Below are 13,667 nucleotides of genomic sequence, written 5' to 3' on the forward strand. Positions count from 1 at the left end.
CAAGTCATTCAGCTGTGAAGAGGTTGGAGGTTCTTCAACTCTTAGGTATCTCAATCTCTTAGTAAATAACATCCAGAAGTTCTCCTGGGGCTTTTTTCTTTGTTTATGAAGAAATCTCTGTAAAATAATAAGTATATGTATGTGTAGCTCATGCAATGTTGCATTTCTTTGTTTTTGTAGCATCTCTTGCACTTTAAGTTTTGTCTGAATCTAATTTGAAACCGGTTAACTTGAAAAGGATCCAAGTTATCTGAACCCAACTCCAGGTTCGTGGAACGTAATCCCTGGAAGTGGTTATTATTCCGGATGCAAATCTTGGAGATGTGGCTCAGTTGTCACTGGGTAAGGGGAACACACTCAGGCTAAATCCCACCAGTACTATGTTTGAGGGTTCTCAAAACCCTGAATCGAAATAATCTCACCGCTCATCAGGACATAGTCAAAGGCCTGCATAACCTCCCGGTTTTATTTAGCTTTGATAAGAACAAAATCCACAACACTGACCATAAGTGGTTCATCCCTCTGAAGAGACTGGTGCCAGTTTATTTTTCAAGTTGCAGATGAGTCAAAAGCATTCAGTGCCCTCACCCAGCTCCACCCACAGCTCAGCCTGCTGAACCAAGCAACCAAGAGGTCTCTCAGTAAACTGTTGAAGATAACAGAGCTCAGCCTCCGATTAAACATCCTCGACTTTATTGAACAAGGCTCCTTCCAGGACCTAGAAAATCTAAGGTAGTCAATATTCTCTGCTTTTCTGTTCACCTTTGCTCACTACTCATTCAACAAATAAATCAGTTTACCCACTACATACCTAGACTGAAGTGGGTCTGAGTTTAGACATCTGACCAGCTTTGTTCTGTACAGCAGCCGCCTCCAGGCACTGGTAGCACAGAACATCCTGACTGTTGTGATACTGACTCTGGGCATTTAGGGATGTAGACATGGTCAAGAAAACCTCGTGAGCATCAGAGTGGGAAAAAGAAGTGATTTAAGTGACTCTGAATGTGGCATGGCTGTTGGTGGCAGACAGGCTGAGGTTCCCAACAAACATCTCTTCAGAGACTGAAAACGAGAAACTATCAGTGAGCTCTGAGTAAAAATACCTTCTTGATGCCAAATATCAGAATGGTAATACTGAAGACTGGAAAGCAATATTTTCTCAGGAAATGTGGGACTCCTTAGAACCAACTGAGCATCATTTAAGCAACACAGCTTACCCGAGTACCGTTACTGACCATGTCCATCCCTTTATGACCACAGTGTACCTATCTGAGTAACGCACTATGGCACAAAGCTCAGTGTTCTGTACTCAAAAGGCCTCCAGTCAGCAGATGTCAATCTAATAGAGCACCTTTGGGATATCACCATGGAAACTGTGTGAAGCCTTCATGTTAATATGGACCAAAATCTCAGAGGAACATTTCCAGCACATTGTTGAATCTACAAAAGAATTAAAGGCAGCTCTGAAGGCAATCAGTGAGTCCAACCTGGTACTGGAAAGGTGGACTTATTCAAGTGTCCAGTGAGTAGGTCCTTCCACCACAGACTCTGTTTTGAAGGAAGGAAGGTTCAGGGCTGAAGCAATCAGCATCATGGGCTCATCTGGTTAGAATAAGAAAAAGCAGCCATCTGATTCAGAATTATTCACAGGGTTCTCCTTTTATTCTCAACTCAAATCAATAAGGCAAAGAAGGAAGGAAAGAAAGACACACATGGACTGCTCTCTCTAAAAAGGACAAAGTATGATTTAAGTAACTCAAAATGATACATGAACTCAGGAGACTCAAAGAGAAACTCACTTCAGCTGCCGCCCCATGTGGAAGTGAAGAAAGAGTGAGGGGTAGGTGAGTGCAGTCCTTATATACTGTGTGACATATAATGTGTGACAGGTGAGTGCAATTAAGGCCAAGCACCACACCCAATCAAAGGTGAGGAAAAGAAACAAGGTGCATCTGGTGAAGTGAATGTGCTAGAAGGTGAGCCTTTACAACAGACTCACACCTTACAGCTAAATAATAAATTAACGAAGAATTGTGTAAGGAATGGGTGCACAAACTGCTGAATCCCAAGTCTGTAAAAAGAAAAATACAAGCCACAGATTTTTTAAACACTTCATTTATTTGACGTTATACATTCAAATTAAAATAAAAAATATTCATATATATTTCTTATAGAGCTAGAGAGCAAGGTACAAGTTTAAAACAAAACACAGAAGTCTTCCGTGTGGCATATATTTATATACACAAGGCGTGGTTTGAATACTATACAGTGTGTATCCATAGCTGCACAGGTTTCATGGATGTCTATATTCTTCACTCAGTTTGAGGCACGACTAGATTTCAGTAAGAGGTCAGGGACTGGGCCAAGTGCTTCAAGACTGCCGCTTACAGTAAAACATCTCAATCTCAGCATCTCAACAGTAGGACTTGCAAAGCAAAGCTTATAATTGTCTAGAGCGCCACACTAAAGCAAAGAGTAGGAAAAGGAGGCAACGTGATCATGCAAATCCAAAAAACAGGTTCAGGTTTAAGGAGATGATAATTCTCACACTGAAGCAAACACAAAGTCAGAATTTAAGATATTTGAAATAAATTCCTGTATCGCTAACAAATCACGGCTGGTCACCTAATGCGACGCGAGTCAGCATGTTTGGTTGCACTGCAATAAATCGACTGGAAGTCACTACACCGATTCTGAGACGAATAAAAACAAGCCTCCTCAAGTAGTCAAAAGGTAAGTGCAATCTCACCCCCCCCACTTCCACACACAGACACACCGTTTTATAAAACACTCATACATCATACCAAGGTAAGCATCACATTGTTTTCCAATATCAATCAAATAGTACAGCAGATGCCCCAACAATAATAGCAAACCATAGTCTACATGTGTCCAGTAGTTATGTACAGGAGAACTGGTGCAACATTAAGCACGTTAAAAATTATTAGATATAGACACTATTACAATAATAAAATACAGCAGATACTTAATTCAATATTGGGATATATTTATATTTATATATTATTCATATTATGTATTGCTGTCAGTTTTGGCATTTTGGAGGATCAACAGAAAAGCTGTAATCGAATCTCTCTCACAGCGCGTTTGACACGACTCCAACTTGGCCTGATCGTAAGTGTATGTACTTTAAGAATTAAAATAAGAGACAAGATCGAGCTAAAACATGAAAGAGGCTTAGAACAGATAGATTAAAGTCCTTGATCTCAGATGCCACCCCAACATCTTCAGCCCATGATGGCACGGCAAGCGTAAAAAAAAAAAAGAACAATAGAGAAGAAAAAAAAAAAAAAAGCAAAAAACTTTTCAGGTTAAATCTTTCTGGAATCTTTTGCCTCAAAAAGCTTCATGCGCTCCTGCACGGTGAGTCCCTCTTTCAGGCTCTGTTAAAGACAAACAAAGTCATTTACTGTTATGAGGCAATAATGCGCATGTGGGCAGAAAAGAGCGAACACACAAACACACACAGACGCAAAGGAAAAAAAACCCACAAAGTCAGAAACAACAAAACAGTCACAGCTTCTAATCCCAGATGTGTTCTGCTCGACACACTTTAATTTAAAAGGTTAAAACACACGACGTACAGGAAAAATATAAATGGATATGGTCATGCCACATAAATGCAGTACAGAGAAAAAGTCTTGAGCCGGCCCTTATTTATTTATATTCTGCTTGGAAAAATGATATCACCACCTTTACTCTGCAACACAGCTCAAACTTTTAGCCAAGCTTTCCTCTGTTTTCTTTAACTAGTCTTCAGGTAAAGTTCTCAGTTAACAATGGCTTCATGAAAGCAAAGTTCTTATGAACCTTCAAATATATCTCATCTGTGTCAGGTCTCGGCTGGATTTTGTCCTTTTTTTGTTCTCTATCCATTTCAATCACATTTAAGGACTCGCTGCACACCAAGCTGAGACAGTTTCTCTTATTGACGTAAGAATATTTGTTATGCCTGTCCAACTATGTTATCTTGGCATTTGTTGGGCTTTTAACTAAAGAAATAGCAAAAACACATTTTTTTCAAGTTATGTGTAAACCAAACTGGTTAAATCCTTGAGTTAGGTGCCTTCTTTTGTACTTTAATGATTCAAGTCAGTGTTGAGTGGCTTAAAAACAGGAAAACACTCATCTGAAAATAGTCAGGAACTGGGGACAAGGACCCAGAAAGCCTGAAAAATTATTGGTCAAGACCACAATATAATTAAACAACTGAACATCTGGCTCCTCGGAAGCAAAATGAAGACATGAGGAGGTGACTCAAGACTTTTGCACAGTACCGTAAGAGTATGCACAACACCAAAACAGAGGATTCAAACAGCCACAAACAAAAAACTGTTAATGTAAAAAACATTTTTAAATAAAGAAAAACGACACAGAACAAAAACAAAAGACAGTTGGGAGTCCTCACAGTGAGAACCCAGCACAGCTCAGTACTTCATTGATGTGAAAGCGCTACAGTTTCTTTTCATCTTTTAACCGTTTCTGCAGTCGCAGGAGGAGAGGACTCTAACTAAAAATCTTTTGATGAGTAACACCCTCACACCTCTGATATTCAGCTGAAATATCATATTTCGATTGCTCACGGTGGAGCCAAAAGAAAGAGTTTGGGGTCAGAGGGGAGATGAAATCATGCATAGTTAGGTAGGTAGGCATGGAGGGCATGCTGTTTGTCTATCACATTATACCTACAGCATATGTTGGGGCGGGGGTTGGGAGGGGATCACCCCACAATGGGAGTGTCAGCTATCCCATGAGACCTGCTCGGTGACAGACTGACGGATAAAACAGACAGATGAAACACTTGAAGCACTTCCAGTAAAACATGACCTCTGACCGACTCTGAACACGTTTCTACCACAGAAGCAACAAACGACACGGCAAACACTCACCTTTGACCTTAAACCTCGTGAATGCCTGGAGCTCGCCGACTGTTCTTTTTTCATGAAATCTGGGTTACTTTTGGACTTCATGATATCTAAAAACACAATAAAGACCCTATTATTAACAGTGGTGATGCTTCTTCAAAAAATATATAACCGACAGCATCTGTTCGCATTTAAGTGGTAATCTTAAAAATTTTTCCCTAACTTTACCAAGAGGAAGACGCATCTTTCTCAGGAAGGATAAAGATAGCAAAACAATGTTAAAAACATTTCGAGGATTGAAGGCATTTTTTCCCAGTTCAAACCAACAGCAATCCAAAAAGAGACAATCCCCGGGTGGCACTAAAGGTGGCTGGTTGGATAGTTGTAACATATTTATAATAAACACAGCTTTGCTCAGCCTTTGGTTGTTGCCATGTTAGTAGACTTCACGGATATCTGGATATAAATGGGAACTAAAAAGAACAAAGATTAAAGTCAAATTGAGCATTTTCTACTCACCATATCCAGATGTAACTGTTCCATCGACAGTCCTCTCACCTAAAGCTTCTGTGGCAATGAGCAACTTCTCCTTCAGTTTGCTGATGTCGCAGTCTGCTTTTGCTTTTACAATGCTGAGTTCTGTGTAGATGTCCTTATATTTGTCTGTGGCATATTTCTTGTCCTGGTAAAATGATTGGGGATGAATATACGGCCTCAGATTTTTAAATCACTCTCAGGGAGATGTGCTTACCCTTAAAGCAGACTGTAGCTCGTCTTTCAGAGAGTGGATTTCTTGTTTGAGATACTGGATCTCCGACTCCTTTATTCGTAACAATACCTACAAGACAGGGAGAGGCACTTAGGGTGTAGAGCAACATGAGTTGAGCGTCTGTGTGTGTTCGTTTAAACATACCTCCAGTTCATACACATCTTTGCCCTGGGAAAGTGATGAGTGAGCGGTTTCCCCACTAAAACAGGAGCGCATCCGAGAGATCTCTACAGTCAGCCGGTTATTTAATTCCTGTTAGAAAAATAGAGACGTATTCAAACCTGTGGACAAAAACAGGTTTGTATTCACAGTACGTGTGCAGGATTGCGGAGTCTGACCTGGTTGTGTGCATTTAGTTCCTGGTTCTCTCTCTGACACTGCCTGAGGGCCTGCCTCTCGGCCTCCAGCGCCTGAGCCAGGTGAGCGTTCTCTAGACATTTCTGAGAGTACTGCTCTGACAGCACCTCCAGTTCTCTCTGGATGGACTGCAGCTCCTCCCTACACAGTCAGATAATCAGTGTCAACATGCATTTGTGTTTTTCACAGCGCAGAAGCTTCTTTCATCATATAATAAAACTGTTTTTCCCCCAAAAGCAACTGCAAGACATCAGTACAGTTTTTAGGCCCCAGTCAAGATTAAATGTTGACACCCAACTGATATAGTAAATACACTGGATGCAAAGTTTAGGTTTCCCCTTGTAAAACATACTCGTATTGTAAGCGTAGTTCATCAATGTCAGAGTTCAGTCCGCTTATTTGGGAGCGCTGGGTTTTTTCCAGTTCCTCCTTGTGCGCATTCTTCATAGCTTCAATAGCTACATTAAAAAACAGAGCACATATATCAAGTCACTGTATGACAGTCATCAAAGCACAGCAGCTACGAGCGATGAGACCCTTTCTTTACCAGCAATCGTGGCAGCCGTCTCCTCAGCCAATAGCCTCTCTCGCTCTTCCATGAGCTTGGAAATCTCCCTCTGATGCTGCCTCTGGAGGTCTTCGATCACCTTCTGGTGTGTCTCCTCCATTGCGGCAAAGCCACGCTCACATGTGGCCTAGTGGAAGAAAAAGTCAACAATCTGTCGTTGCGAAAAGAATTATGCATTCACTGCAGCTACATTTTTATTTTTGACTACAGATTTAGTAAATTATCTATAACTCACTCGACTACATGCAAAAATCAGTGATAGAGGCCATGCAAGACTTTTAGAAGTAGAAATTGTCTATGTTAGTAACAGAGCGAGTAAAGCAGAGATTCTAGGCCAGCCAAGCTGCAGTTTATACTGATAGACTCTTACTCTGATAGGCTACTTTATTGTGAAAGTGGGAAATGGTGTGATTACTGATGCCCAAATGAGTATTTAAAGTAAACTGAAATACAATTTGTGTCAGAAAGGACTCAAGACAACCTGCTATTGGTTGCTTTGCTTCTTTGTTTGAAACAAAAAAGGATGTCCCCAGCTGATCAGCAGGATTTGAAGAATACCGAAAGATCAGAACCTTCCTGAGACAACAAACCCATAGTTTATATCTATATGTCTGTATAGATTGAGATAGATATAAAACATTTTAGAAACATAATTCTAAAATTTTATCAATTTAACAGTCTTGTATAGGCTATTAGTCTAATTAACAGACTAGTTCTATTAGTCTATTAATTAGCAACACTTTCATTAGCAGAGACTGTATATAAAAGATGGACGACCTACTGATGTCATTCATCGAGCAAGCTTTTGAAGCTCCGACTCAGATGGCCAACAAGATTTTTAACTTACATAAAAAATACAATAAGGTCCTGTTGTATTCAATATGCTGAGGCCATTAACTCATTACGAATGTGTTTCCTGAGGACTTCTATATGTAAACCAAAGTCGTCGCCTCCTGCTGTTCATTGGAAATATTGCACATTTAAGACACTTCATCAGTTTTAAAACCTAAAGCAGCAGCGTCAAACATAAGGCCCAAAGGCCAGAATTGGCCCAGCAATCTGCCTCACTGGATGGCTTTGGAAAATATGAAAGAGTACATAAATTTTGGACTTTTAGCTGCATATTCATAAGTGTCACAGCTCATCAGTGATAAAAGCCTGCCTTTGGCCATTCATACCATACCAAAGTAATTAAGTAATAGCCAAAGAATTAAATGACAGAAAAAATTCTCCCTCCTCCATCTACTATAGACATATGTTTGTTTTTTGTTGTATTTTTTATTTTTTACACTGAAGCAACTATTTTATAAAGACACAATTTTCCGTACCATTAAAAACTTTCTGCTTTACAATTACAGGGGAGTCTGGGTAATGAGCTACCAGAACTTTGTGTCATTTTACACATTTATTTCTTACAACTTCAGCCCAAAGAGTTGTGCTGAAAGATTTCTTTCTTTTAACACAGCAGCTTTTCTATATGATGTAAAAGAACAGACAAATTGTGGAAAATATGCTTATTTTACTTATATAAAGATATCTCAGGGATATTAAATGTGTAGTTAAACTTCTTTACACTGACATAAAGGGAAGTTTCATTGGTCCAGTTCGTTAGAGATCTAAGGGGTTTGGCCTAGAGCCTATTTCCATGCTTTATATACAGTCTACAGTTACCACGGTGGTTATGATTTATCACCTAGGAGTTCAGGACATCCTTTAAAGCTCCAGTTACAATCATGCTACAGCCCACAGATGATGTAACTGTTCAATTTAAACATGTTTCACTCGTCTCAAATCACACCATTTCCCAATTCCTAATCCTCAGTTACTCGAATCACCAGTTACTGAGGATTAGAAATCAAAGAATCAAAGTTAATTCTTCTTTGGCTATAATAACTACTGATCTCTCTCCCTTAAAAAGGGTTTATTCACTAAAATGGTAAAATGAAAGAGCAAAAACCTTGAGGCTTTCAAAGTCTCTCTGGTATTTCTCTCTCAGGCTGGCCACATCTCCTTCAAGGTGTTTGTTCTCCAGTTCGTCCCTCATATTATTCATCTGAGTCTCCAGTTCTTGAATGCGGTCTTTCAGAACCACCATGGAGTCGACCTCTGATATGTGCTGTACATCGTCTCCTTTTCCCTGCTCTTCCTCTTCCATTGGCGTAGCGGCCTCCTCATAAGGAGGTGGCTGTGTGACCTCAGGGTTTTGATCGTAAGATCGGTGATCTTTGAGACTCTGAATGTTCTCCACATACTCTGAACGTAACTTTTCGATGTTGTCCTTGTGGATATGCTGGAGCTCGCAAACCCTCATTTCAAACTGCTCCTCGAGCTTCCTCACATGACTCTCGTGCCTCTCCTCCATTGTGTCCATGTCTGCTAGCAGAACCTCTAACTTTTGTTGACTGTCAGCTGCTGCTTCCATGAGGGCCAGCTCTGTTGAGGCACAGCCTTGTTCTGCTCGGCTCAGCTCCCTTTGATGCTTCTGCTTCAGGTCTTCCGTCTCTTTCTGAAACTCTTTCTCTAAGAAGACCACTTGCTGCTGCTGCTGCGAGAGCTGATTCACACGTTTGCTAATCTCACTCTTAAGTGTCTGATTTTCCTTCTGGAGAGATTCCACCATTTGCTTGAAGTTCCGGCACTCCTCTTGTAAAGACTCTTCATATTTTTCTTGGATTGCTGTGACACTGCGTGCATGCTGCTGCACGAGATCATCCATAGTTTGACTGGTCTGTTTACAATAGCCTAAATCTTGTTCATGCATGGCCCGTAACCTACATGCCACATATGCCACTTGAGCCTGGGTGAGGGCTTCACGCATACAAAGAGAGGTACTTGTGAAAATATGTGAAGTTTGGTGTCCTAGAAGAGATCGGATCATTTTAGACAGTCCAGGATTGCTTTCGCCACTTTCTAGTTCTTGGGCATACTTGTGGAGGATCGCTGCTTGTCTTTGAAGTTCATTAGCCAGGCTTTCATGAGCATTTTGCAGTGATTCAACAGAGTCAATGCCACAGGAGGGCATTTCACCAGCCAAGTGTCTGTCTACGATTTCCTCAGCCAAGTCTCTAGCTCCTTCTATTTCGATCTGCTCCATGTACGGAGCAAGCTCGGGAGGGTGAATGTCCGCCAGCTTTTGTTTGTTGAATCCAAAGTTGTTTTTGACTTCTTTTATGACAGTTTTCAAATCAGGCCTTTTAGAGGCTTCAATAATTGCTTTCAAAGCCATTTCCCTTTCATAGAGGTTTTTATGAGCTACAGCTAGCTCCCTTTTAAGTATTTTGAATTTCTCCTCATAGCAAAGCTTAAGATTTTGAATTGAGTAGGCCAATTCTGCTTTAATGAAGTTGTTGAAGGCAACTTTGGCATCAACATCTACATCATCTAATACACCACCCTCTTTGGATTTAGCAACATCCGTCTCTGCTTTCTCAAGTTCTTTCCAGAACCCACTTTCTAAAATCAGCTTCCTGGTCAAGACATCGGCATAAACTACAGCCAAGCAATCTTTGTCACTCCTTTTAATGTGCTCAATGTCCTCCCAGATCTCAGTAAGAGCCTGCAGGAGGTCAGACTTTGACGTTTGTATTAACAAAGCCATCTTGTTCAAAACCATCGCCTCAAAGGACAAAGTTTTGGCAAAAAGGTGCATTGCCTCTTTATCTACAGTCTCTGGGGTTTGATTTGGATGGAAAGCTGGTGATTGCTCTTCCAACATCTTTTGTCCCCGTTGAAGGTACAGCGATGCATTGAACAAATCCTTCTCTATCTCACACAATGAGTGCAGCTGTGTATCTGTTTCATGTGAGCCACTGAGAATAGCCCTAACTTTTTCTCGACCATTTTCCACACATACAAGGGCATTGGTACAATGCTTAATGCCAGCACTACTCTGTATACCACTTGCATCACTAGTCTCTTTCTCTGGGCAAGAATCCTTTTCGCCGATCTTTAAATCTATATCGGACAAGTCCTCTGCTTGGGTGGATCGTTGCCTATCCAGATTTTGTGTTAGGTTTCTTAGCTTATCTTCTGTGGCGAGCAGTTTTGTTTCAAGAGCATGTATGATAGAGATAAACTTCTCTGGGTCATTAGCATGTGGGGCTGTGAAGTCAGGAGTAGCTGTTCCTTCAGTTAACTCAATGTCTTCAGCTACATCCTGATTCATTTTTTGACTAGTGTCCAGGACCTCGAAATTGACATATTTTTGACACTGAATACTCGAAAAACGTATCCTTGGTCTCTTAGCTTGAGACTCCTTATCGTCTGGGGAGCTCTCTGTTGTGGATGTATTGTCTAAAGAAAGCTCTGCGTTTGATAACGAGGAGGGTGATGTTCTTTCCTCCTCACTCTGTTCTGGGATTTGCTGCCTTTCCATGTGTAGATTAGCATACCCCAGCTGTAGGGCATTGAGGTGCTGCTCCAGCTCTGCAATGCGGTCCTCTGCAACCACAAGCTTGGCTTGCAGATCCTTCTCAGCATTACAAGGCTCAACTTTGTCCAAGAGGCTTTGAGTCATTTGACAGAGAAGCTCCTCCTTGGCTTGCAGCTTCAGCTCAGTTTCCTCTAAGCTGTTGCCAAGTGCAGTCATTTTAATAAGTGCTTCTTTTAGGTCCTCCTCCTTGCGTTCCATCAGTCTCTCGTACATCTCCTTAGTCTGCCGGACCTCCTCCTCTTTTTCTCTAAGGAACTGGCTCATTTTCTGAAACTCTTGGGTAGCCCTCTCATATGAATGCTCCAAGGTGTAGTAATCTGCTTCTTCTGTTTCCAGGCGAGAGCGAAGCTTGTTCACTTCACGGTCTGCTTCAGCAATCTGGTTGATGAGTTCCTGACAACGACACGTAAGATGTCCTTTTTCTTCTTCCAGTCTACGGACACTTTCCTTCAGTGACTCAACCATGTCAGCCTTTTGAGCCAGCTCTTCTTGCAACTTCAGCATTTCCTGCTTGCATTCTGTACCTCCTGAGGCCCGCCTACCCCTTAACAAGGCCTCTACCTGCTGCTCAGCCTCGAACAGCCTGTCCTCTACTTTCTTGTGTGCAGTTTCAGCTTCAGCTAATCTTTTGCACAGATTCTGTCTCTCTCTTTCATGACTCTCTTGCATGCTATGCTGTTCCTGCTTAAGGCGCTCGTCTTTCAGCGCCTGACCCTCTTCTGTAGCAGTTAGTCGAGCAGTCACTTCTTGCAGCTTCTCCTGCAACCTCTGTATCTCCCTCACGTGGTCTCGCTGCAGTGCCTGCTGGCGCTCCAGCTGCCTGAGGGCCTGGTTTCTCTCCAGGAGGTTAGCTTCTACTTCACGGAGTCTGTCTTCACTGTCCTTCAGCTGGGCTCGTAGGGTAGCCTCACTATGACTGTATTCTTCTTCGTGTTCTTTTGAGCGCTCCTGCTCTAGCCTGAGCTCATTCCGCATCCGGGCCACAGCCTGTTCACTTGCTAAAATTTCCGCCATTGCAGATGCAAGTTTAGACTGCAAAGCCTGAATATCGGACTCGTGGCGCTCTACGGCATCCTGGGCTTCGGTGTAGCTTCTCTTCAATGTCCGGATCTGTTGCTGTGCAAGGTCCTGCTTGCGCTTCTGGGACTCCAGTTCACCCTGTAAATCTTGATTAAGCCTGTGCAAGTGTTGCCATGGCACTCTGTGCGGTGAAGACGTAGGAGGTGTTGCGCTCTTGAAAAGATTGATGAGATAGTTTCATTAATATCATCACGTTACTTTCCCCTCTACTAAATACAGAGAGCCACATCTCGGGGATAACCAGGAAGAAAATAACTTCTCTTTTTTTTAGGAAAGTAAATTTTCCCTCAAGCTTCTACTGTGCTTTTTCAGAGGTGACTTGAAAACAGAAAGGTTTAGATGAAGTCACCTTCAAACACCCCCCCCCCCCCCCCAAAAAAAAAACAATTAACCAAAAAATGGGTGATCAATATGGTGATTTAAAAGAATACAACATGACCAAACATAATGTGATTTCATGGTATGACCTAAAAGTGTTTAATGTAAAAAAAAAAAAAAAGAAAGAAAGAAAAAAAGAAAAGAGGCATTAATCACACACTTATTCAGAAACACAAAGCATGCAGAAATCAAGCTGCGAAAGGACACATGCAGAGGGAAAAAGCACAGCGTGAGGCTTATTGATCCTCTTTCTTACCTTGAGCACATCAGATCAAATCAGTTACTTTCCCATGAGATGTGAAACTCCATCAAAAAACAGTTAGTGAAAATCTCATGCTAAGAAAACCACAACCACGCATAGCAATATCAGAGAATAAGCACCCACACACCTGTTAGTACAGTACATACTTTCACTTTGTAATTCTTAACACCGCTCTACCACAACATTTCTTTAAGTTAATTCATGTTGTGGTATCAATTTAAAAGAAAAATAAGGTTGCGGGATATATAAAGAGTGCAGCTACCTGCAGTACATAGCCCTCCCTGGCACTTTGCTCTCTCACTAGCGCATTTTCTAGTTGCTCCTTTAAGAGGTTGTTCTGCTTCTGCAGTTGGTCCAGCTCCTTCTGCTTCTGTCCCAACTGTCAAGAGAGGCAAAGAGGTAATGAACAAATAGCACAGGGTGTTGTTATAAAATAAATATAACCAAAAAATATATATAACTGAAAACATTTGGACAGTTCAGCATTTTTTACCTTTTTAGGTTGACAATTCTTTTTAATAAAAGTATTATAATACTTTTTTAATGGAATAAAGGAGATCATATACAGTATAGCATTTCTCATCACCAGGTGGCTTACCAAGTGCAACACGTAAAACAACATGCAAGGCTGGAATGAATTCCTTCAATTAGCCTGATCACACCAAACAAATTTGCTTAAAAATGAATGATAAAAAACACACAGTAGGAACAGCTTAACAAATGGATGGAGGCAGGAAAAAACTTCTTGTTTTGATGTAGCTGCTCATTTCTGTGACAGCAAACCATAAAATGTTGCACAACAGCAACTGCAGCATGATCCATTTCAAGGCATGACATGCAGAGACTCAGCAAATAACCAAATCCACTCCTAAAAAGTAATTCCTACCCCATGAACAAACAGGCAAGTAGCCAAATATTTAAATATTATTTCCTCTGAT

General features: G+C 41.2%; 1 protein-coding gene across 6 annotated transcripts in view; it reads right to left on the bottom strand.

Moving 5' to 3' along the window:
• Positions 1-2,105: 2,105 nt before the first annotated feature.
• The window catches only part of LOC309712957 (myosin phosphatase Rho interacting protein), a 54,317-nt gene continuing 42,755 nt past the window's right edge, over positions 2,106-13,667 (bottom strand). For 5 of the 6 annotated variants that reach the window (XM_082544190.1, XM_082544191.1, XM_082544194.1 and 2 more), the window contains 10 exons: positions 12,992-13,108; positions 8,535-12,242; positions 6,557-6,704; positions 6,362-6,467; positions 5,991-6,150; positions 5,797-5,904; positions 5,635-5,721; positions 5,403-5,565; positions 4,908-4,993; positions 2,106-3,401 (listed from right to left, as the gene is read on the bottom strand). In XM_082544190.1, coding sequence (XP_082400316.1) covers positions 3,330-3,401; positions 4,908-4,993; positions 5,403-5,565; positions 5,635-5,721; positions 5,797-5,904; positions 5,991-6,150; positions 6,362-6,467; positions 6,557-6,704; positions 8,535-12,242; positions 12,992-13,108 — 4,755 coding nt within the window. In that variant the 3' untranslated portion in view covers positions 2,106-3,329. Of the gene's footprint in view, positions 3,402-4,715; positions 4,791-4,907; positions 4,994-5,402; positions 5,566-5,634; positions 5,722-5,796; positions 5,905-5,990; positions 6,151-6,361; positions 6,468-6,556; positions 6,705-8,534; positions 12,243-12,991; positions 13,109-13,667 lie in introns of those variants that run through there. The other variant, XM_082544193.1, reaches the window with a different exon arrangement.

Source organism: Aulonocara stuartgranti (assembly GCF_965226115.1).
Source record: "Aulonocara stuartgranti genome assembly, chromosome: 8".
NCBI classification, from domain to species: domain Eukaryota; kingdom Metazoa; phylum Chordata; class Actinopteri; order Cichliformes; family Cichlidae; genus Aulonocara; species Aulonocara stuartgranti.